At 49.6% G+C, this 23572-nt stretch overlaps 1 protein-coding gene across 2 annotated transcripts in view; it reads left to right on the top strand.

Moving 5' to 3' along the window:
- Nucleotides 1–9141: 9141 nt before the first annotated feature.
- VPS35L (VPS35 endosomal protein sorting factor like) overlaps nt 9142–23572 on the top strand; it is an 84554-nt gene continuing 70123 nt past the window's right edge. For both annotated transcript variants that reach the window (XM_069734155.1, XM_069734154.1), the window contains exons 1-6: nt 9142–9202; nt 17110–17209; nt 18670–18834; nt 20269–20388; nt 20491–20515; nt 23337–23413. In XM_069734155.1, coding sequence (XP_069590256.1) covers nt 9174–9202; nt 17110–17209; nt 18670–18834; nt 20269–20388; nt 20491–20515; nt 23337–23413 — 516 coding nt within the window. In that variant the 5' untranslated portion in view covers nt 9142–9173. The remainder of the gene's footprint in view (nt 9203–17109; nt 17210–18669; nt 18835–20268; nt 20389–20490; nt 20516–23336; nt 23414–23572) is intronic.

Below are 23572 nucleotides of genomic sequence, written 5' to 3' on the forward strand. Positions count from 1 at the left end.
GCGAGGAGCGGTCGCCAGGGGGTGTCCGGTCTCCGGGGCCAGCGTCTGGTAAGTCGCCCTTCCCGTGGGCTGTGGGTCTCTCTGGACAGGGGGGGGCGCGGCGGCATCTAGGGGGCGCCGATCGGATCGTAGCTGGCCGGCCTCGGCGTTCCACAAGGGCTGCAGCGCTGACAGGAAGCGCTGAAAGCTGTGGTGACGTCGGGGGGCGGAGCCGGCGACGTCTTCCGGATCGGTGAGCTCCTGCGCATGCGCGGGGGCTCCAAGATGGCGGCGCCCACCGGAGATCATGCCGCAATCCCTCCGGAGTAACGATTGATTCCCCACAGCTGCGGGAGGGCGGGAAAATTAAACAAGCAAGCTGGGCAGGATGCGCTGACCGAAGGAGGGGCTTTATAAGGCGGCTCCAGCAGCATGTTCCCGGGTTCTGGCTCCAATTTACTGAAAATGGATTCAGAGCAGGATCAGCAGGTTGTGCTGCTGAAACAAGCATCCCAGAAACCCAAGGAGAAGGAACATGAAAAGAGGAGCGATGGTTCGGGCCGCAGAAGCTCCTCCAGACAGGGGTCTGGAGGGTCAGCCAAAAAGGATCCCCCTCGTGCTTCGGTATTTCTGGGTGTGAGCAGCCACTGGTAAGTGATCTTCGAGAAAGTTCACTTAGTGACTAGTCTCCCCTCATGTGTTTTTATGTAGGGAAGGAAAAACGTCAGTAAGGCGAAGCATAGGGAATGTGCCATCTGCGGGGTTCCCTTGCCTGACTCACACCCTAAAAAACTATGTGACCCCTGTATCCAGCAGACGGTGAGGTTCTGGAAGGAGGGGAGGGGGTATAGCATGTAGATCTTACACTCTAGTCTACCTTACTTATCCCCGTAGGTAGCCGAAGAATCCTCCTCTATTACGGCCAGTCTCAAGGAGATGATTAGAATGGAGGTTAAAGAGTCCTTTAAAAACCTTTCACAGTCAGGAGGTTCTAGGCAGAGAACTGAATCTGATTCGTCTATGGAAAAGGACAAGTCCGAAGAATCAGACAATTCAGCAGCATCATCCTCCTCTTCGGAAGAAGACGCTGCTCGGTTTTGCCTACCCTTAGAAAGGATAGACAAATTGGTAAAGGCGGTCAGAGGCACAATGGGAATATCGGAACCCAAGCCTCAACTATCCAAAGAACAAATGATGTTCAGTGGATTGGAGCAAAAGAGGCGCAGAGTGTTTCCTTTAAATGAGAAAATACAAGATCTTATTAATAGGGAGTGGAGAAAACCGGAGAGAAAAGGCTCCTTACCACCTGCGCAAAAACGTCGATACCCTTTTGATGACCCAGCAGTAGGTAACTGGGAGAAAGCACCAAAGCTGGATGCAGCAATTGCCAAGGTAGCTAAACGATCTTCTCTCCTATTTGAAGATATGGGAACACTTAAAGACCCCCTGGATAGGAAAGTGGATACCTTCCTGAAGGGAACCTGGGAGATGGCAGCTGGCTCCTTAAGACCTGCGGTAGCTTCAACCTGCACGGCAAGGTCAATGATGGTCTGGCTGGACCAGTTGGAGACCCAATTAAAACAAGGGGCCTCTAGAGATTCCATTCTCTCAGCATTACCTGTAATCCAGGAGGGGGCGGCTTTTTTATCAGACGCCTCAATTGACTCCGTAAAGTTGGCAGCTAGAGCAGCAGGACTTTCTAATGCTGCAAGGAGAGCCCTATGGCTGAAATGCTGGCCGGGGGATATGCAGGCAAAAGTGAAGCTCTGCGCTATCCCTTGTAAAGGCGAGTATTTATTTGGGCCTACCCTGGATGAACTCCTGGAGAAAGCAGGAGATGATAAGAAAAAGTTTCCCAACCTGTTCAATCCATACCGTCGTCCCTTCAACAAAAGAAGGTTCAACCGGGGAGGAAAGCGAGCCTTTTCACCAGGGAGAGATCGTCCCAGATGGGAGGATAGGCGAAAGCGAGGTACAGGTCTCATGTTTCGCCGTAACCAGACGGAAAATAAAAAACAAGACCAATGACTGGCAATTCCAGTGGGAGGGAGACTATTGCGTTTCTCGGCAGAGTGGTCGAAAATCACAAACAGCGTTTGGATAAAAGACACTGTTTCCCATGGTCTCAAGCTGGAATTTGTTCATATTCCACAGGACAAATTTAGTTTAACACCCTGGCGCTCATCTCCCACTGAACAATTCGCCCTAGAAGAGGAAGTGAGGACTCTTTGTTCCAAAAATGTTTTGGTAGAAGTGCCGTATTCTCAGGCAGGGAAAGGGTTTTACTCTCCCCTGTTCCTAATCCAGAAGCCTGATAAATCTTACAGGACCATTATAAATCTTAAGGGTCTCAATAAGTTTTTGGTGAAACACACTTTCAAAATGGAGTCCATCAATTCGGCAATAAAGATGCTTTTCAACAACTGTTTCATGGTAGTAGTGGATTTGAAAGATGCCTACTATCATGTACCCATTCATGCTGATTTCCAACGGTACCTGAGGGTAGCGATACTAATGGGGGGTAGGATTCAACATTTTCAATTCAGAGCACTCCCCTTTGGGATCACCTCGGCACCTATGGTGTTTACTAAAATAATTGCGGAAGTCATGGCGCATTTAAGAGAGTCAAATATCCTTATAGTCCCCTACTTAGACGATTTCCTCATTGTAGGTAACTCGGTAGATCATTGTCTGTCACAATGGGAGATTGCTAAAACCAAACTAGAACGGTTGGGTTGGATCATAAACTTTGAAAAATCAAAATTACAGCCCCTAAATGTTCAAAAATTCCTGGGGTTAATGTTGAATTCAGTGACACAGCAGTGTCTCCTCCCTATGGAGAAAATGGACCAAATTCAGAGTTTTGTATTAAGAGCAATCAATACACCTTCCATGACACTTAGACAAGCAATGTCTCTACTTGGGTCACTCACATCTTGCATCCCAGCAGTTAAGTGGGCTCAGTTCCACACCAGGTCCCTACAAAAAGAAGTCCTGTTCCATGACAGAGCCTTAGGAGGCGCATTGAATGGGAAATTGACATTGAGGCCGATAACATTGAATTCCCTTAGATGGTGGCTAGATAAACAAAATTTATCAGCAGGGGTTCCCTGGATGGTAGATGTCACCCACGTGATAACCACGGATGCCAGCTCTTCAGGGTGGGGAGCCTATATGGGGGACATGGTGGTCCAGGGACAGTGGGAACCCTTCACAACATTTTCATCAAATCAAAGAGAGTTGTTGGCGGTTGAACTGGCTGTTAAAAAATTCCTCGTATATCTGCAGGGCCAGCACGTCAGAATTCTGTCGGACAACAGAGTGGCGGTCGCTTACATAAACCGGCAAGGGGGAACTCGTTCCGAAACTTTAATGCAGATCACGGATCGGTTGTTCCAGGTGGCAGAGCTCAATTTTCTATCTTTGACAGCTCTTCACATCAAGGGAAAAGAAAATGTGGCAGCAGATTTCCTCAGCCGAAATGTGTTAAAACAGGGAGAGTGGTCTCTCAACGAGGACATTTTCAATCTCGTCGTCCGCAGATGGGGTCAACCAGTGGTGGATCTATTCGCCACCAGAAACAACAGAAAAGTAAAACTTTTTTGCTCCCTAAATCCCAGGGAGAATCCCCTGGCGGTAGACGCGTTTCTCATAAAATGGGATTTTCCACTGGCCTATGCTTTCCCACCACTGAACCTGATACCTCTAGTGGTGAGGAAAATCAGGGAGGATCGAGCGAAAGTCATCCTTATCGCCCCCTTTTGGCCCAGAAGAACCTGGTTTGCCTGGCTCAAGACAATGTCTGTAGCGGTCCCCTGGGTACTGCCAGAGATCCCGGACTTGCTTTCTCAGGGACCGATCTCCCATCCACAAGTGGCGGGGCTCCATTTGACGGCATGGAGTTTGAACGGTCACTATTAGTGGGGAAAGGCTTCTCTCCAAACTTGGTGGAGACGCTCCTAAAGAGTAGAAAGCAAATAACTACGAGAATCTACTCTAGGACTTGGAGAAAGTTCTTGTCTTGTTCAAAGTTTAATGTCCAAGACGGAGTGCCAGTACAACAAATCCTAGAGTTCCTACAGAAGGGGTTCGAGTTAAAACTCTCTCCTAGTACCCTTAGGGTACAAGTCTCAGCTTTAGGTGCCCTATTTTCCTGTAATATAGCGAATAACTACTGGATAGCGAGGTTTATGAAGGCACCACTATATCTACACCACTGCATAAAGACAGAACAGTTCCATGGGATTTAAATTTAGTTCTGTCCTCTCTAACTAAACCCCCCTTTGAACCTCTGCAGGAGGCCTCGATCAAAATGTTGACACTTAAGACCGCCTTCCTGATTGCCATAACCTCAGCTCGCAGGATAGGGGATATACAGGCACTTTCCAGAGCTCCTCCATACACTGAAATCTTGTCAGACAGAGTAGTCCTTAGACCAGACCCAGCATATCTGCCAAAGGTGGCGACACGGTTCCATAGATCACAGGAGATAGTTTTGCCGTCCTTTATTCCTAATCCCTCTAATCCTAAAGAGCAGGAGCTTCATACGTTAGACGTCAGGAGATCTCTTCTTCAGTATATTTCAGCTACTGATAATTGGAAGAAAGATGGAGCACTGCTTCTTTCCTTCCAAGGTCCAAGGAAAGGGTTTAGAGTATCGAAATATTTACTGGCTAAATGGATTAGGGAAGCTATCTCTCTAGCTTATACAGCAGGTGGGGGGCCAGCTCCGCAGAACCTAAAGGCACATTCCACCCGGGCCATGGCGTCATCCTGGGCAGAAAGATCTGGAGTGTCAGTGGAGCAGATATGTAAGGCGGCCACATGGTCATCCCCTTCCACTTTCTTTAAACACTATCGGTTGGATTTGGGGTCCTCCTCTGATCTTTCCTTTGGGTTAAGGGTGCTACAATCTATAGTCCCTCCCTAAGGTAGCTTACATCTCTGTAAATCTCTCGTGTGCTGTCATGGGAGTCCGAATAAAGCATTAAGCTACTTACTGGTAGCGGCATTTTTCGGAGGCCCATGACAGCACCCTTAGTTCCCTCCCTATTCACGTGGGGGTAGCACTTCCTGATATGTATATAGCGTAATATGTAAATCTCACGTATGGTGTCTTATTACAATAATGGGTTATTTTGTTTCAAATGTATATAATGTATATTTGTGTACCACTAACCGCGGCAGTCCTCTCAGGCTCTGAAATACAACTGATGCATGGGGAGAGGTGCCGCCCTTTTGTATCTGTAGGTTTCCTGTTCCTTAAGGGCGGATCCCCTCTCTCGTGTGCTGTCATGGGCCTCCGAAAAATGCCGCTACCAGTAAGTAGCTTAATGCTTTCTCCAATATTGAAGCTCCTGCGGTCTCTGATCTTTCCAGGGCTCCTGATCTGGCAGAGATGACGCACATCTTTCCTTTCGATGCTTATGATTATGTACCAGGTGATGATGCCGGTCTAGTGGTTTTCTCTTTATAACGTGTATGTGAACAATGCAGGTGCAGAAGAGCAATTCACGGTCTATTACTTATACAATGGTCCCCTTAAAAACTATGAAGGTCGGACCCCTTAGTAAATTCAATATACCCCTAAGACACATGGCATATTGCAGCCGGTCATGAGTCTTTCACGCAACGCCAACCCTGCACATATAACCCGTTGGCAGGGACAGTCCTCGCCAATTCATGTCTCAACTTGTTGGGGTTAATGGCCGGTTCTGCGCTCAATGGAGTGTGCAGAGGAATCGCTTGCTATACAGCATTATGGTAGGTGGCAGGAGGACCCGGCGTTGGATTTCGCAGTTTTTCGAAGAGCTGCATGTTAAAACAAGGACAGCGATTATATTCTGAAATCATCTTCGCACATGACTGACCCTCACATATGTAACCTAGGAAGATCTTCCCTATGTATAGGGATGTATGGGTGCAAAAGCGCAAAGTATTGCCCTCCCCACCAAGAAACCTGTGCATTAGGTCTATGGAGTCCTTAGTTCAGGTCAGCACCAGCCCGTCGGACCATGTATCACAGACACGTGAATCCTGGCTCATTAAATTCTGAAGAAATGGGCAGTCGCCAGACTTACGATCTACATTAACTCATTCCTGCTGAGGTCGGTTTCCATTTTTGCGCATTTGTTTTTTCCTATCATTTTTTTTTTGGTCTGTCCATATAGCTATGTGAAGGCTTTTTTTTTTTTGTAAAATGATTTGTAGTTTAGAATGACACCATCCATTTTACCATTCAATGTACTGAAAAATAAATCCGACTGAAGAGTGGGCAAACATCGCCAATTCTAGATGTGCCATACTGATAGACTGCTACCCAAAAAGACCAAATGCTGCAATAAATCAACAAAGTATTAGCCTAAGGGCTCATACCCGTCAGCATGAATAAAATCAGTCTGATGCTGTTCCTGAAAAGTAGGCCTAGTGTCATGAGAGTACAATGCGATTTTTCTCACCTAGCATCCGTATGCAATGCGATTTTACATAGAGGAATTCTGTCATTTAAAAATGGTTGTCAAAGTAAATATTTAATACATATACAGATTGATATATAGCTACAAATATGTGAGTGACACATGTAATTAGTACAGCGCGTGTGTGTAGTTCATTGTAACATGTATTTAATGAATCAATTACAGAAAAAATAGCGTTGGGTCCCTCGAAATTTAAATAACCAGCTGAGGGAAAGAGGACAGTTGGGGGCAGTTGTTTATAGCCTGGGAAGGGAGCAATAAACAAGGAGCTTCCCAGGCTATTATCAGCTGTATACTTAGCCTTCACTGATTGTTAAAATGGGGGACCCTAAAAAGGATTATGTATAGTCCCCCTAATAATAACCAGCATAGGCTAGGCAGACAGCTGTATGCTAATATTAATAGGCTAGAAAGGGACCATGGATATCCCCCCCCCCCCTAAAAACATCTGCCCCCAGCCACCCCAGAAAAGGCACATCTGTAAAGATGCGCCCATTCTGGCATTTAGCCTCTCTCTTTCTACTCCCCTGTAGCGGTGGGATATGGGGTAATAAAGGGTTAACGTCACCTTGCTAATATAAGGTGACATTAAGCCTGGTTAGTAATGGAGAGGAGCCAATAAGACGCCTATCCATTATTAAGTCACTAGTCTGAAAGGGTTTAAAAAATACACACACATTAAGAATAAAGTATTTTAATGAAATAAAGACACAGGGTTTTATTATCTTTATTGTACGCTCAATCCAACTGAAGACCCTCGTTCTCCTGTAAAAAATTCCAAAATAAAAAAGCAACAATATCCCATACCTGTCCGCCGTACAGTCAAGTCCCACGCTGTAAATCCATCTGAAGGGGTTAAATACATTTACAACCAGGAGCAGTGCTAATGCGACCGCTTCCAGCTGTAAACGACTGGGGAATTAATGAAATGCAGGAAATGTAGCTTCGGTAACTAGCGGTGCCGTCATCGAAGCTGCGCCCCCTGGCATAAACTCATATAAACTGTAGCGTGGGAATTTTTCTGAATATTTTCTAACTCTACAGTTTACATGAGTTTATGCCACCAGGGGGCGCAGCTTCGGTGACGGCACCGCTAGTCACCGAAGCTCAGTCCGTCACCTTCATTTCATTAATTCCCCAGTCGTTTACAGCTGGAAGCGGTCGCATTAGCAGAGCTCCTGGTTGTAAATGTATTTAACCCCTTCAGATGGATTTACAGCGTGGGACTTGACTGTACGGCGGACAGGCCCCAGTGTGCCACGCAGTCGTTTATATAGTGGCTCGTCTGTGCGTTGTGTCTCACCCAGTCCGGGCCCCCCTCTTTGCTTCTGCTCACCGGGCCCCACACACCAGTAATGGCAGTAGTGCCCTGATGGTGACTCTGACTGTATATATGGTCTCGCTTGCTATATTTCTATGTAATGCAGCAGAGCCCGGTTATGGCTCAGTATTAGGCCACGTTCACACGGTCAGTATTTGGTCAGTATTTTACATCAGTATTTGTAAGCCAAAACCAGGAGAGGAACAATCAGAGGAAAAGTATAATAGAAACATATGCACCACTTCTGTATTTATCACCCACTCCTGGTTTTGGCTGAGAAATACTGAGGTAAAATACTGAACATACTAATAGGAAATTTAAATTGTGAGCCCCGATGGGGAAAGTGATGCTGACAGTACAGCGCTATGGAATAGGATGGTGCTATGTAAATAAATAATAAAACAAGGTAGTCCTTTCCCTGGGCTAGACAATACAGGATCGGTGCTCAGGAAGGATATAATGGAACTAGAGAGAGTACAAAGGAGGGCAACAAAATTAATAAAGGGGATGGGAGAACTACAATACCCAGATAGATTAGCGAAATTAGGATTATTTAGTCTAGAAAAAAGACGACTGAGGGGCGATCTAATAACCATGTATAAGTATATAAGGGGACAATACAAATATCTCGCTGAGGATCTGTTTATACCAAGGAAGGTGACGGGCACAAGGGGGCATTCTTTGCGTCTGGAGGAGAGAAGGTTTTTCCACCAACATAGAAGAGGATTCTTTACTGTTAGGGCAGTGAGAATCTGGAATTGCTTGCCTGAGGAGGTGGTGATGGCGAACTCAGTCGAGGGGTTCAAGAGAGGCCTGGATGTCTTCCTGGAGCAGAACAATATTGTAACATACAATTATTAGGTTCTGTAGAAGGACGTAGATCTGGGGATTTATTATGATGGAATATAGGCTGAACTGGATGGACAAATGTCTTTTTTCGGCCTTACTAACTATGTTACTATGTTACTATGATCCAGCAGAGAGAACTTTATTCATGGAATTATTATTATTATTATTATACATTTTTATAGCGCCATTTATTCCATGGCGCTTTACATGTGAATACGGGGCAAATATAGACAAATATAGAATTCTACTATTCTACTGTCATGTTATAGCACAAGGCCAGAGAAATTACTGGATCAACATTAAGTTTCAATTGGAAAAATAATCTGACAGATTAAAATTGACATTTAAGCAATGTTATTCACCAACTTCACACAATCACATCGGATAAGGGGAAAAGTTACCGCACTGTGCGCACAGTAGTCTTCGGCCTTCAGTACTGATTTTGTCCACCAGATGTCAGCATTAGGCGCACGCTCGGGCTGGATGGCGCATCCGCCATCCGCAACATGGCGAGAGGTCAGAGGTAAAAGTTGACAGTGAGTAGTCACATGACGCTGAAGATGGCTGCTGTTCAGTGGTAAGAATCGTCTTCTCTCCTTCTGCAAGGCATTAGTATACTGGTACGTGGACGGGCCGGGTGTGCCCTGATGCACCGCGGGAGAATTCTCAGTACTAGCGTACAAGTAGAGTGAGGAGGTTGTCTAAATCAGCCAATCGGGGCGCTGCTTACATTTCCTATAGGACGTATAGACAATAAGAGCTTAAATCTTATTGGTTTCAGTGAATAAGCTCCTGACATTTGGGGGCTGGTGACCCCCTGACCCCAGATATTGGGGGACACAATAATCAACCTTCTGTAGGCGGGCCCCCACCTGCCGTGTGCCAGTTATAATGCTGGTATTACAGGAGGGTCCTGTATGGGGTATATCTGTGTCATCCGAGTGATCGGGTGCAGCGGTGTGTGCCCCAGAGCGGTGAGAGGCTCAGGGCTGAGTGATCGGGTGCAGCGCTGTGTGCCCCAGAGCGGTGAGAGGCTCAGGGCTGAGTGATCGGGTGCAGCGCTGTGTGCCCCAGAGCGGTGACAGGCTCAGGGCTGAGTGATCGGGTGCAGCGCTGTGTGCCCCAGAGAGGTGAGGGGCTCAGGGCTGAGTGATCGGGTGCAGCGGTGTGTGCCCCAGAGAGGTGAGGGGCTCAGGGCTGAGTGATCGGGTGCAGCGCTGTGTGCCCCAGAGCGGTGAGAGGCTCAGGGCTGAGTGATCGGGTGCAGCGGTGTGTGCCCCAGAGAGGTGAGGGGCTCAGGGCTGAGTGATCGGGTGCAGCGCTGTGTGCCCCAGAGCGGTGAGGGGCTCAGGGCTGAGTGATCGGGTGCAGCGCTGTGTGCCCCAGAGCGGTGAGAAGCTCAGGGCTGAGTGATCGGGTGCAGCGCTGTGTGCCCCAGAGCGGTGACAGGCTCAGGGCTGAGTGATCGGGTGCAGTGCTGTGTGCCCCAGAGCGGTGACAGGCTCAGGGCTGAGTGATCGGGTGCAGCGGTGTGTGCCCCAGAGCGGTGACAGGCTCAGGGCTGAGTGATCGGGTGCAGTGCTGTGTGCCCCAGAGCGGTGACAGGCTCAGGGCTGAGTGATCGGGTGCAGCGGTGTGTGCCCCAGAGCGGTGACAGGCTCAGGGCTGAGTGATCGGGTGCAGCGCTGTGTGCCCCAGAGCGGTGAGGGGCTCAGGGCTGAGTGATCGGGTGCAGCGCTGTGTGCCCCAGAGCGGTGAGAGGCTCAGGGCTGAGTGATCGGGTGTAGCGCTGTGTGCCCCAGAGAGGTGAGGGGCTCAGGGCTGAGTGATCGGGTGCAGCGCTGTGTGCCCCAGAGCGGTGAGAAGCTCAGGGCTGAGTGATCGGGTGCAGCGCTGTGTGCCCCAGAGCGGTGAGAGGTTCAGGGCTGAGTGATCGGGTGCAGTGCTGTGTGCCCCAGAGCGGTGACAGGCTCAGGGCTGAGTGATCGGGTGCAGTGCTGTGTGCCCCAGAGCGGTGACAGGCTCAGGGCTGAGTGATCGGGTGCAGCGGTGTGTGCCCCAGAGCGGTGACAGGCTCAGGGCTGAGTGATCGGATGCAGCGCTGTGTGCCCCAGAGCGGTGACAGGCTCAGGGCTGAGTGATCGGGTGCAGTGCTGTGTGCCCCAGAGCGGTGACAGGCTCAGGGCTGAGTGATCGGGTGCAGCGCTGTGTGCCCCAGAGCGGTGACAGGCTCAGGGCTGAGTGATCGGGTGCAGCGCTGTGTGCCCCAGAGCGGTGACAGGCTCAGGGCTGAGTGATCGGGTGCAGCGCTGTGTGCCCCAGAGCGGTGACAGGCTCAGGGCTGAGTGATCGGGTGCAGTGCTGTGTGCCCCAGAGCGGTGAGAGGCTCAGGGCTGAGTGATCGGGTGCAGCGCTGTGTGCCCCAGAGCGGTGACAGGCTCAGGGCTGAGTGATCGGGTGCAGCGCTGTGTGCCCCAGAGCGGTGACAGGCTCAGGGCTGAGTGATCGGGTGCAGCGCTGTGTGCCCCAGAGCGGTGAGAGGCTCAGGGCTGAGTGATCGGGTGTAGCGCTGTGTGCCCCAGAGCGGTGAGAGGCTCAGGGCTGAGTGATCGGGTGCAGCGGTGTGTGCCCCAGAGCGGTGAGAGGCTCAGGGCTGAGTGATCGGATGCAGCGCTGTGTGCCCCAGAGAGGTGACAGGCTCAGGGCTGAGTGATCGGGTGCAGCGCTGTGTGCCCCAGAGAGGTGAGAGGCTCAGGGCTGAGTGATCGGGTGCAGCGCTGTGTGCCCCAATGAGGTGAGGGGCTCAGGGCTGAGTGATCGGGTGCAGCGCTCTGTGCCCCAGAGCGGTGAGAGGCTCAGGGCTGAGTGATCGGGTGCAGCGCTGTGTGCCCCAGAGCGGTGAGAGGCTCAGGGCTGAGTGATCGGGTGCAGCGCTGTTCGCCCCAGAGCGGTGAGAGGTTCAGGGCTGAGTGATCGGGTGCAGCGCTGTGTGCCCCAGAGCGGTGAGAGGCTCAGGGCTGAGTGATCGGGTGCAGCGCTGTGTGCCCCAGAGCGGTGAGGGGGTCAGGGCTGAGTGATCGGGTGCAGCGCTGTGTGCCCCAAAGCGGTGAGGGGCTCAGGGCTGAGTGATCGGGTGCAGCGCTGTGTGCCCCAGAGCGGTGACGGGCTCAGGGCTGAGTGATCGGGTGCAGCGCTGTGTGCCCCAGAGCGGTGAGAGGCTCAGGGCTGAGTGATCGGGTGCAGTGCTGTGTGCCCCAGAGCGGTGAGAGGCTCAGGGCTGAGTGATCGGGTGCAGCGCTGTGTGCCCCAGAGCGGTGAGAGGCTCAGGGCTGAGTGATCGGGTGCAGCGCTGTGTGCCCCAGAGCGGTGAGAGGCTCAGGGCTGAGTGATCGTGTGCAGCGCTGTGTGCCCCAGAGCGGTGACAGGCTCAGGGCTGAGTGATCGGGTGCAGCGGTGTGTGCCCCAGAGCGGTGAGAGGCTCAGGGCTGAGTGATCGGGTGCAGCGCTGTGTGCCCCAGAGCGGTGAGAGGCTCAGGGCTGAGTGATCGGGTGCAGCGCTGTGTGCCCCAGAGCGGTGAGAGGCTCAGGGCTGAGTGATCGGGTGCAGCGCTGTGTGCCCCAGAGCGGTGAGGGGCTCAGGGCTGAGTGATCGGGTGCAGTGCTGTGTGCCCCAGAGAGGTGAGAGGCTCAGGGCTGAGTGATCGGGTGCAGTGCTGTGTGCCCCAGAGAGGTGAGAGGCTCAGGGCTGAGTGATCGGGTGCAGCGCTGTGTGCCCCAGAGCGGTGACAGGCTCAGGGCTGAGTGATCGGGTGCAGCGGTGTGTGCCCCAGAGCGGTGACAGGCTCAGGGCTGAGTGATCGGGTGCAGCGCTGTGTGCCCCAGAGAGGTGAGTGGCTCAGGGCTGAGTGATCGGGTGCAGCGCTGTGTGCCCCAGAGAGGTGAGGGGCTCAGGGCTGAGTGATCGGGTGCAGCGCTGTGTGCCCCAGAGCGGTGACGGGCTCAGGGCTGAGTGATCGGGTGCAGCGCTGTGTGCCCCAGAGCGGTGACGGGCTCAGGGCTGAGTGATCGGGTGCAGCGCTGTGTGCCCCAGAGCGGTGAGAGGCTCAGGGCTGAGTGATCGGGTGCAGCGCTGTGTGCCCCAGAGCGGTGAGAGGCTCAGGGCTGAGTGATCGGGTGCAGCGCTGTGTGCCCCAGAGAGGTGAGGGGCTCAGGGCTGAGTGATCGGGTGCAGCGCTGTGTGCCCCAGAGCGGTGACGGGCTCAGGGCTGAGTGATCGGGTGCAGTGCTGTGTGCCCCAGAGCGGTGACAGGCTCAGGGCTGAGTGATCGGGTGCAGCGCTGTGTGCCCCAGAGCGGTGAGAGGCTCAGGGCTGAGTGATCGGGTGTAGCGCTGTGTGCCCCAGAGCGGTGAGAGGCTCAGGGCTGAGTGATCGGGTGCAGCGGTGTGTGCCCCAGAGCGGTGAGAGGCTCAGGGCTGAGTGATCGGATGCAGCGCTGTGTGCCCCAGAGAGGTGACAGGCTCAGGGCTGAGTGATCGGGTGCAGCGCTGTGTGCCCCAGAGAGGTGAGAGGCTCAGGGCTGAGTGATCGGGTGCAGCGCTGTGTGCCCCAATGAGGTGAGGGGCTCAGGGCTGAGTGATCGGGTGCAGCGCTCTGTGCCCCAGAGCGGTGAGAGGCTCAGGGCTGAGTGATCGGGTGCAGCGCTGTGTGCCCCAGAGCGGTGAGAGGCTCAGGGCTGAGTGATCGGGTGCAGCGCTGTTCGCCCCAGAGCGGTGAGAGGTTCAGGGCTGAGTGATCGGGTGCAGCGCTGTGTGCCCCAGAGCGGTGAGAGGCTCAGGGCTGAGTGATCGGGTGCAGCGCTGTGTGCCCCAGAGCGGTGAGGGGGTCAGGGCTGAGTGATCGGGTGCAGCGCTGTGTGCCCCAAAGCGGTGAGGGGCTCAGGGCTGAGTGATCGGGTGCAGCGCTGTGTGCCCCAGAGCGGTGACGGGCTCAGGGCTGAGTGATCGGGTGCAGCGCTGTGTGCCCCAGAGCGGTGAGAGGCTCAGGGCTGAGTGATCGGGTGCAGTGCTGTGTGCCCCAGAGCGGTGAGAGGCTCAGGGCTGAGTGATCGGGTGCAGCGCTGTGTGCCCCAGAGCGGTGAGAGGCTCAGGGCTGAGTGATCGGGTGCAGCGCTGTGTGCCCCAGAGCGGTGAGAGGCTCAGGGCTGAGTGATCGTGTGCAGCGCTGTGTGCCCCAGAGCGGTGACAGGCTCAGGGCTGAGTGATCGGGTGCAGCGGTGTGTGCCCCAGAGCGGTGAGAGGCTCAGGGCTGAGTGATCGGGTGCAGCGCTGTGTGCCCCAGAGCGGTGAGAGGCTCAGGGCTGAGTGATCGGGTGCAGCGCTGTGTGCCCCAGAGCGGTGAGAGGCTCAGGGCTGAGTGATCGGGTGCAGCGCTGTGTGCCCCAGAGCGGTGAGGGGCTGAGTGATCGGGTGCAGTGCTGTGTGCCCCAGAGAGGTGAGAGGCTCAGGGCTGAGTGATCGGGTGCAGTGCTGTGTGCCCCAGAGAGGTGAGAGGCTCAGGGCTGAGTGATCGGGTGCAGCGGTGTGTGCCCCAGAGCGGTGAGAGGCTCAGGGCTGAGTGATCGGGTGCAGCGGTGTGTGCCCCAGAGCGGTGACAGGCTCAGGGCTGAGTGATCGGGTGCAGCGCTGTGTGCCCCAGAGAGGTGAGTGGCTCAGGGCTGAGTGATCGGGTGCAGCGCTGTGTGCCCCAGAGAGGTGAGGGGCTCAGGGCTGAGTGATCGGGTGCAGCGCTGTGTGCCCCAGAGCGGTGACAGGCTCAGGGCTGAGTGATCGGGTGCAGTGCTGTGTGCCCCAGAGCGGTGAGGGGCTCAGGGCTGAGTGATCGGGTGCAGCGCTGTGTGCCCCAGAGCGGTGAGGGGCTCAGGGCTGAGTGATCGGGTGCAGCGCTGTGTGCCCCAGAGCGGTGACAGGCTCAGGGCTGAGTGATCGGGTGCAGCGCTGTGTGCCCCAGAGCGGTGAGAGGCTCAGGGCTGAGTGATCGTGTGCAGTGCTGTGTGCCCCAGAGCGGTGAGGGGCTCAGGGCTGAGTGATCGGGTGCAGCGCTGTGTGCCCCAGAGCGGTGAGGGGCTCAGGGCTGAGTGATCGGGTGCAGCGCTGTGTGCCCCAGAGCGGTGACAGGCTCAGGGCTGAGTGATCGGGTGCAGCGCTGTGTGCCCCAGAGCGGTGAGAGGCTCAGGGCTGAGTGATCGGGTGCAGTGCTGTGTGCCCCAGAGCGGTGAGGGGCTCAGGGCTGAGTGATCGGGTGCAGTGCTGTGTGCCCCAGAGCGGTGAGAGGCTCAGGGCTGAGTGATCGGGTGCAGTGCTGTGTGCCCCAGAGCGGTGAGGGGCTCAGGGCTGAGTGATCGGGTGCAGCGCTGTGTGCCCCAGAGCGGTGACAGGCTCAGGGCTGAGTGATCGGGTGCAGCGCTGTGTGCCCCAGAGCGGTGAGAGGCTCAGGGCTGAGTGATCGGGTGCAGTGCTGTGTGCCCCAGAGCGGTGAGGGGCTCAGGGCTGAGTGATCGGGTGCAGTGCTGTGTGCCCCAGAGCGGTGAGGGGCTCAGGGCTGAGTGATCGGGTGCAGCGCTGTGTTGGCGCCTCAGCACTAGATCGGTGGCGGTTTAAGAGGTCGGACCCTCTGCTTTCAGTAATGGGAACCTGTCAGATCCCCCAAGTCTGTCATTTCACCAGTGTACCATGATATTGGCATATTCCTGCTGCACCGCACTCCCCGATGGCCCACAAACATCATATACTAAAAGTGACCCCCACCAGCAGCTCGCAGACCCCTCATGTGTTGCTCAGGTGAGTGCCCCCACTCTGATGGGCATTGGCATACATCGGGGGCACTATTACATTATAAGCATCTCTCGCTGGGGACATTCCTACTTTATAACGGGGCACTAGGGCGATTATTACTTTATAGTGGGACATTTGGTCCATTATTATGTTATAAAGGGGCACTCACGGCTTTATAGGGGGGCTTTTTCCATTATTTATAAGGGTGTGCTCGGGGCATTATTGCATATTAAGGGGGTATCAAAGAGGCACTATTACATTATAAGCGGGATTCGCTCGAGACATTACTACTTTCTAATGGGACACTTGGGGCATTATAATTTTATAAAGGGGCACTCACTTCTTTATAGGGGGGGGGGGCTTTTTCCATTATTTATAAGGGTGCACACGGGGCATTATTGCATATTAAGGGGGTATCAAAGAGGCACTATTATAAGTGGCCCTCGCTCGAGGTATTAGTACTTTATAATGGGTCACTAGGGCAATTATTACTTTATAATGGGACACTTGGTCCATTATTATTTTATAAAGGGGCTCTCCTGGCTTTATAGGGTGGGTTTTTTTTTCCATTATTTATAAGTGCACTCAGGGCATTTCTAGTTTATAAAGTGTCACTTGGGTCATTATTATTTTACAAAGGGGCACTCACGGCTTTAGAGGGGAGCTTTTCCCTTTATTTAAAAGGGGGCATTCAGGGCATTATTCTATATTAAGGGGGCGTCAAAGAGGCATTATTACATTATAAGCGACACTCACTCTGAGCATTACTACTTTATAATGGGGCACTAGTTCGATTATTACTTTATGAAGGGTCACTCGTGGCTTTATAGGGTGCACTTTTTCTATTATTTATAAGGGGGCACTATTACATTATAAGGGGCTCTCGCTCCAGGGCAATTATTACTTTATAATGGGGCACTAGGGCGATTATTACTTTATGAAGGGGCACTCGTGGCTTTATAGGGTGCACTTTTTCTATTATTTATAAGGGGGCACTATTACATTATAAGGGTCTCTCTCTCCAGGGCAATTATTACTTTATAATGGGACACTTGGTCCATTATTATTTTATAAAGGGGCACTCCCGGCTTTATAGGGTGGGCTTTTTTCCACGATTTAGAAGGGGGCACTCGGGGCATTTTCAGCATTATTACGTAGTCATCTGCCCAGACATCGTTTGATAACGATTATTATTCCTGTCGCCCTTCTCTACATGTTTTACCGACAGATCGGCCTTCGCCCTGTTCTATCCGTGATGATGTCGTTCAGGGAGGATAGGAGTAGTAGTACTTGTCATCTGTGTATGTCAGGGCAGTTAATAACACGCAGGGACCAGTGATGGACTCTGCCGACTTTCTCCATTTATTACAATGGCAGTATAGCGATCTGCACACTCGCTAGTTCATCTATATGTGACTGTCCGCACCTTGGGGGGCGCTTTTCATATCTTCATTAGATTTATTTTATTACGTTTTATTAATATCTAATAATAATAAAGTTCAGTCAGTGGAAAGCTTTAGGTCATCACTTGCAATGACGTTAATATACGAGCTGCCACTTTGGACCAAGTCTTAGTGACGGATCCATCGGCGCCCTATCACATCTGATACATCAGACATATCAGTGTCCTCTTTTCTCTTCCTCCATGTCCAGGCATTCCCGGGAGCGAGATTATTCTGAAGAGTTTGCGTCATGCCGACTGGAGAAGACCCCTGTAGACTATGGCGATTACCATCCGCTAAAGACCATCACTGTAAGTAAAGACTTGTCACCTTCATGCCATAAGGATGCGCCGTAGTTTGCTTCAGTTGAGTATTATAATGTGTGGTGCCGTGCCTCCGCTGCTGCAGAACTTCTTTTTAAGAGAAGGTTTTTTTTTTCTGGTTAAACTGCAGAGCAGCCAGGAGAAAATTTTTGTAGATCAGAGACTAATTTTTCATATACAGTCATTGTCGAAAGTGTTGGCATCCTTGGCGTCCGGACCCCCAAACTGGTCCGGACAACATTGTTGACACCTTTCCAAAATTGTGGCTGAATAACTTTGTTTGAAGCATGTGATGCTCGTTCAAACTCGCCTGTGGTAAGTAACAGGTGTGATAAATATGGAAATCGCACCTGAAATCAGATTAAGGGTATGTGCACACGTCAGGATTTCTTGCAGAAATTTTCCTGACAAAAAACGGACATTTCTGGCAGAAATCCGCATGCGTTTTTACCGCGTTTTGACGCGTTTTTTCCCCAAATGCATAGAATTGCAGGAAAAACACAGAAAATCCGCAAAAGTAATGAACATGCTCATTTTTTTACCGCGGAAAAAAATCGCATGCATGTGCACAAAACATGCAGAATGCATTCTAAATGATAGAATGCATAATGTATGCGTTTTTAATGAGTTTTTATAGCGTTTTTAGCGTGAAAAAACGCAAAAAAAACGCAAAAAAAAACGCAAAAAAACCTGAACATGTGCACGTAGCCTTAAAGGGAGAGAAGTTGACTCAATCTTTGCATTATGTGTCTGAGTGTGCCACAGCTGGAGAACAGATAGAGGAGAAGAGAACTGTCTGAGGACTTGAGAGCCAAAATAGTTGAACAATATCAACAATCTCAAGGTTACAAGTCCATCTCCAGAGATCTTGATGTTCCATAGTCCACAGTGCGGAGCATAATCAAGATGTTTACAACTCGTGGCACTGTAGCCAATCTCCCTGGATGTGGCCAGTAGAGGAAAAAGTATGAAATGTTGCAGAGCTTTTTGGTAAAACACATTATCCTACTGTTTACCGAAAACGAAATGAGGCCCACAAAAATAAGAACACAGTACCTACAGTCAAATATGGTGGAGGTTTAAATATGTTTTGGGGTTGTTTTGTTGCCTCTCAAACTGGGTACAACCAAGGTATCATTGTATTCAGTATAACGGCGCCGATCTGACACTGTCTGTAGGTTTCTGAGCACAATCCTGCTGACAGGTTAAGTCGAGAGTGCCACCAACTTCTATTATATCTCTGCTGCAATTTTTGTTTTGGCCACAGGATGGCGCCATATTACCAGGAACTTCTTTTGCCGGTCTGCTGTGTTTCCGCATTACATATAGCGGTTTTATATCCAGTGATTGTGCTTCTAGCTCTACATGGCTGGTTAACTGCTCCAGAATGAGAACGATGGCACAGGATTTAGATTGTGAACTCGTGCAGTTTTTTTTTTTTTTTTCAGGTTACAGAATCCAAATCCAAAAAACTAGGAAGAAAAGAGAGTACGTCATCCACCTCTTCTTCGTGCTCCTCCAGCTCGGTGGCGGACCCCCTGAGCAGTGTCCTGGATGGGACGGATCCCTTGTCCATGTTTGCCGCCACAGCTGAATCAGTTGCAGCCACTACGGTAATCAGCCGCCACATATTCGGGGAGAGGCATTGCTATCGCCCAACAGGCAGACCCCTACGTGTTTGGTGCAACAGCCAGGATACGCTTAACTTTTGTGTTTTTATTGTCATATTTTAATTATTATTTTTTTTCATTATCCTCGACAACCAATTGGCACTTTATAATTGCAGCGGGGCAGGGTGCGCCATGCAGCGACAGACAGTCTAACCGTTTAGATGCTGCGGTCACTATTGACTAGAGCATCTAAAGGGTTAAACAGTCAGGATCAGAACGGTGCCTTTCGCCAGTAGATGCAGGTGGGTGTCAGCTGCATAACACTGCTGACACCACTGCAGGGCTGTGGAGTCGGTAAGCCAAACCTCCGACTCCCCAATTTCCATGACTCCGACTCCACCAGAATGGGCTCCGACTCCATGACGCCGACTCCACAGCCCTGGACACCAGCCACCAACAGAGCAGGCCCAGCTCCTGAGTCTGCTCCTTCCCACTTCCTCCCTACATGTGTAGGTCACAGTTTGTGCCCCTAAACTATACATAATTATGTGCAATCATTTCTCTTGTTTCCTTAAAGGGGTGGTCCAAGCTTGGGATTCTCACTATGCGACTGCAGACTTATGAATCCTTACAGCATGCACAGCACACGCTGATCGGTGGAGGTGCCGGACCCCCACCTATCTGATACGACACTAAAAAGAGGTCATCAAAATAATGAATAACTTCTCCATTAAAAAAAACAAAACACATTAAAGGGGTTATCCAGGCTTGGGGTTCAAGTTTGCAACCATTTTGTATGACTGCAGACTTGTGAGTCCTCACAGCATGCACAGTGCGCGCTGTCAAGATTATCTGCTGCCGGCATGACAAAGTATGCGGACACATACTGACTAGACTTGTACGGTCTCGCTCAACACAAGTGAATAGAGCCAGGCTGGAGACTTCTAGTTGTAATGTGTCTGGAAGTATGCAAATCGCATCTTTGTGGTCACATGACCGCCCGCTTTTGGCACCAGAGAATCCTGACAGTCTTCACTGTGCACGCTGTAAGGACTCACAAGCCTGCAGTCATAGAAAGTGGCTGCAGACTTGAACCCCAAGTTTGGACAGCCCCTTTATAATGTTTTTTTTTTTTTTATGGAGAAGTTATTGATTACTTTGACCTCTTTTTAGTGCAGTTTTCAGATCAGTGGGGGACGGGCACCTGTTACCAGCTCCAGACGGATGTAAATATTGTGCGCTGCCCGAACACCACGGCTCCGTACACCATGTATTGGCCGGTGCTGAAACCTGCAGCTTCGCTCCTATTCACTGGCATGGGACCTAAATATTGAGGACCCATCCCTATATCAAAGTAGTGGACCAACCCAGTTCAATCCTAAGTGTTTAGTTTCTTCTCCCAGGTTTCCACAGTTTTTGCCTCCATTTTTTTTGCAGGATATCAACAGGAAAAAGCGCGAGAAGGAGGAGGATTTCATAGGGAGCGATTTTGAGCCGTGGTCGAGTAAGCGCGGCGAGATCCTGGCCAGATACACGACCACTGAAAAGCTTTCTATAGTGAGTGGCTTTGTACTGAGATATGTAGTGTTATAGTAATATCACCCAGCTGATTACCTGTTATTAGCATTTAAAGGATTTGTTTTGTCATTTTTATTGCAGAATCTATTCATGGGCTCAGAGAAAGGTAAGCACCGTGTCTCATCTAATGAAATTTCACCTTAAAAATACCAAGACACAAAACAATTAATGAAGGCAGATCTTTCAAATTACATAAGTTATTCTATCAATCTCTCAAGGCTGATGAGGCCGGTGTACTTATGGTACTTGGAAAATCCGTCAGAAGGGCTGTTTAATATTGGTAAATTAAATTAGAATTTTATCAGTCCAGTTAAGGAATGTGAGAGCTTATGAATCCAAGTGTATTCAGCCTCCACCTTCCCAGCCTGCCGGACAGCTGCAGCTTGTCCAGAGCAGTGCGAGATCTCGGCAGGGAGGAGGTACACTGAGGCGCTGTCAGACGTGATTTCACTTTTAGCTAAATTTCACGATTTGGAGTTTTCTTAAAAAGTTAAATAATTTCCCCAAAAAACACCAAAAACCTGCTTTCTAGTAATCCTCTCCCCCTCCCCAATTCAGTAACCACTGGGACCTGTAGTTCTTTAAGTTATGTCCCGCTCTTGCTGGCTTTATAAGCTACGGACCCGTTTGACATGGAAAAAAAAATGTTTTCTTTCCAGATATGTAAGTGGTTATGTTTATTTAATAAAGTTATTATTATTGCTATTATTATTATTATTATTATTATTATTAAATAAAGATTATTAATAAAGTTACACAAGCTTTGAAGCTGTAAATGTTCTTTCTTATTTGATTTTCATATTGATGTGCAGTTTGTAGCTTGACCAAGTTTCAGCTTCTTTTTTGATTTTTCTTGTCCTTTCCAGTAATATACAGTCATGGCCAAAAGCGTTGGCACCCTTGAAAATTATTGCAATTCGATGTTTTGTTATACACTTGTTTGTTTCTTTTGTACGTATTGGAGCAAGACAAAAAGCGGAGAAAAAAAGGCAAATTGGACATAACTTCACACAAAACCCCCAAAAATGGTCTGGACAAAATTGTTGGCACCCTCAACTTAATATTTGGTTGCACGTCCTTTGGAATAAATAACTGCAATCAATCGCTTCCTATAACCATCAACAAGCTTCTTACACCTCTCAACTGGAGTTTTGTCCCACTCTTGTTTTGCAAACGTCTCCAGGTCTCTCATATTTGAGAGCGCCTTCTCCCATGTGACCCATAATCCTTTGGCTTTCTTCAGATTTCATGATACCTTGCACACAGTCAAGGCACCTAGAGGCAGCAAAACAACCCCAAAACATATTTGAACCTCCACCATATTTGACTGTAGGTACTGTGTTTTTTTCTTTTCCTCATTGCGTTTTCAGTAAACAAGAGAATGATGTGCTTTACCATAAACCTCTGTCTTTTTCTCATCTGTTGACAAGACGCTTTCCCAGCAGGATTTTGGCTTATTTACGTACATTTGGCAAACTGCAGTCTAGCTTTTTTTATGCCTCTGTCAACAGTGGGGTCCTCCTGGGTCTCCTGCCATAGCGTTTAATTTCATTCAAATGTCGACACATAGCTTACACTGACACTGATGCACCCTGATCCTGCAGTACAGCTAGAATTTCTTTGGAACCTGATTGGAGCTGCTTATCCACCAGCCAACGAAACCTTTCATCAATGTTTCCCTGCTGTCCACGTCCAGGGAGATTAGCTACAGTGCCATGGGTTGTTAACTTGTTGATTATGTTGCGCACAGTGGACATAGGAAAATCAAGATATCTGGAGATTGATTTGTAATCTTGAGATTGTTGATATTGTTCAACAATTTTGGTTCTCAAGTCCTCAGACTGTTCTCTTCTCCTCGTTCTGTTCTCCATGCTTAGTGTGGCACACACAGACACAAAATGCAAAGATTCAGTCAACATCTCCCTTTTTTATCTGGCTTTTATGTGATTGTCATAGTGCTCACACCTGTTACTTGCCACAGGTGGGTTTGAACGAGCCTCACATGCTTGAAACAAAGTTATTTACCCACAATTTTGAAAAGGTGCCAACAATTTTGTCCAGTGCATTTTGAGGGTTTTATGTGAAATGATGTCGAATTTGCCTTTTTTTTTTTTCCTCTGTTTTTTTTTTGTGTTTCAATACATACAAAAGAAATAAACATGTGTAATTGCAGTCATTTTCTGGGAGAAATACTACATTTCCTGGAACAATTTCAAGGGACTTTCGGCCATGACTAGATTGGATTTGCAGTCTGTGCATATTCAGAGTGCTGTTGTGTTCATTAGCTTAATAGCATATAGCAGCACATCTTCTATCCTATACTGATGTCCTCTTCCTCTGGTTTCCTTCTTTTCTGTAGCCTGTTTTATCTGCTCTCCCTGAGACTGTATACACTTTCTCCCGTCTCCATATTGTGGAGACCTGTGTACAACCCCTTTCCTGCTGCTATCTCTAACACTGAGAGAAGGGGCAGGAGAGCAATGGCTCCAGGAGCCAGAGGTCTGATGGATTTGTAACATTCTTCCACATGGCTCTTCTAGATTAATGCTTTGCACTGTGCAGCAGCAAAATGGTAGAAATGGTTTATTGAAGAATATCGAGAAAGTTGATTAATTTTGGATTTAGCAAACAAACAAAAAAAAATGTGTGCAGCTTGTAGTTTTACAGAGTTGCAGCTTTTTTTGTGTGAGTGTCCCTCCCTGTAGTATAGGCTGGATTTCAGATCTGTGTATATCCAGGATTCTGTCTTTATTAGCCTACATCTATACATTATATATATATATATATATATATATATATATATATATATATATATTATATGTATAATATATATATATATTTTTTTATTATAACTTTTTTGGGGATTTGGAGTTGTATATACACAGTATAAAATGGTGTTAATTGACTAAAATCTGCCCTTTATTGAGGTAAAACTACGACTCCGGGTTCAGCGGTATCGGAGAAAGTGAGAACACGGCTCGAGGAACTTGATGATCTGGAAGAAGTAGGAAAAAACTTTTTATTTCTCCGTTTTCTAGTTCTGGAAGGATTGTTTATGTGTATCTCTCTCTTTGTATACTGTGTGTACATACATATATCCAGTATCGGACTGGGTGTTTGGCGGGGCTCACATTTCACCGGCATATAAATATTACACTACCCT

The sequence above is a fragment of the Ranitomeya imitator genome, chromosome 7 (assembly GCF_032444005.1).
Source record: "Ranitomeya imitator isolate aRanImi1 chromosome 7, aRanImi1.pri, whole genome shotgun sequence".
Lineage (NCBI taxonomy): Eukaryota > Metazoa > Chordata > Amphibia > Anura > Dendrobatidae > Ranitomeya > Ranitomeya imitator.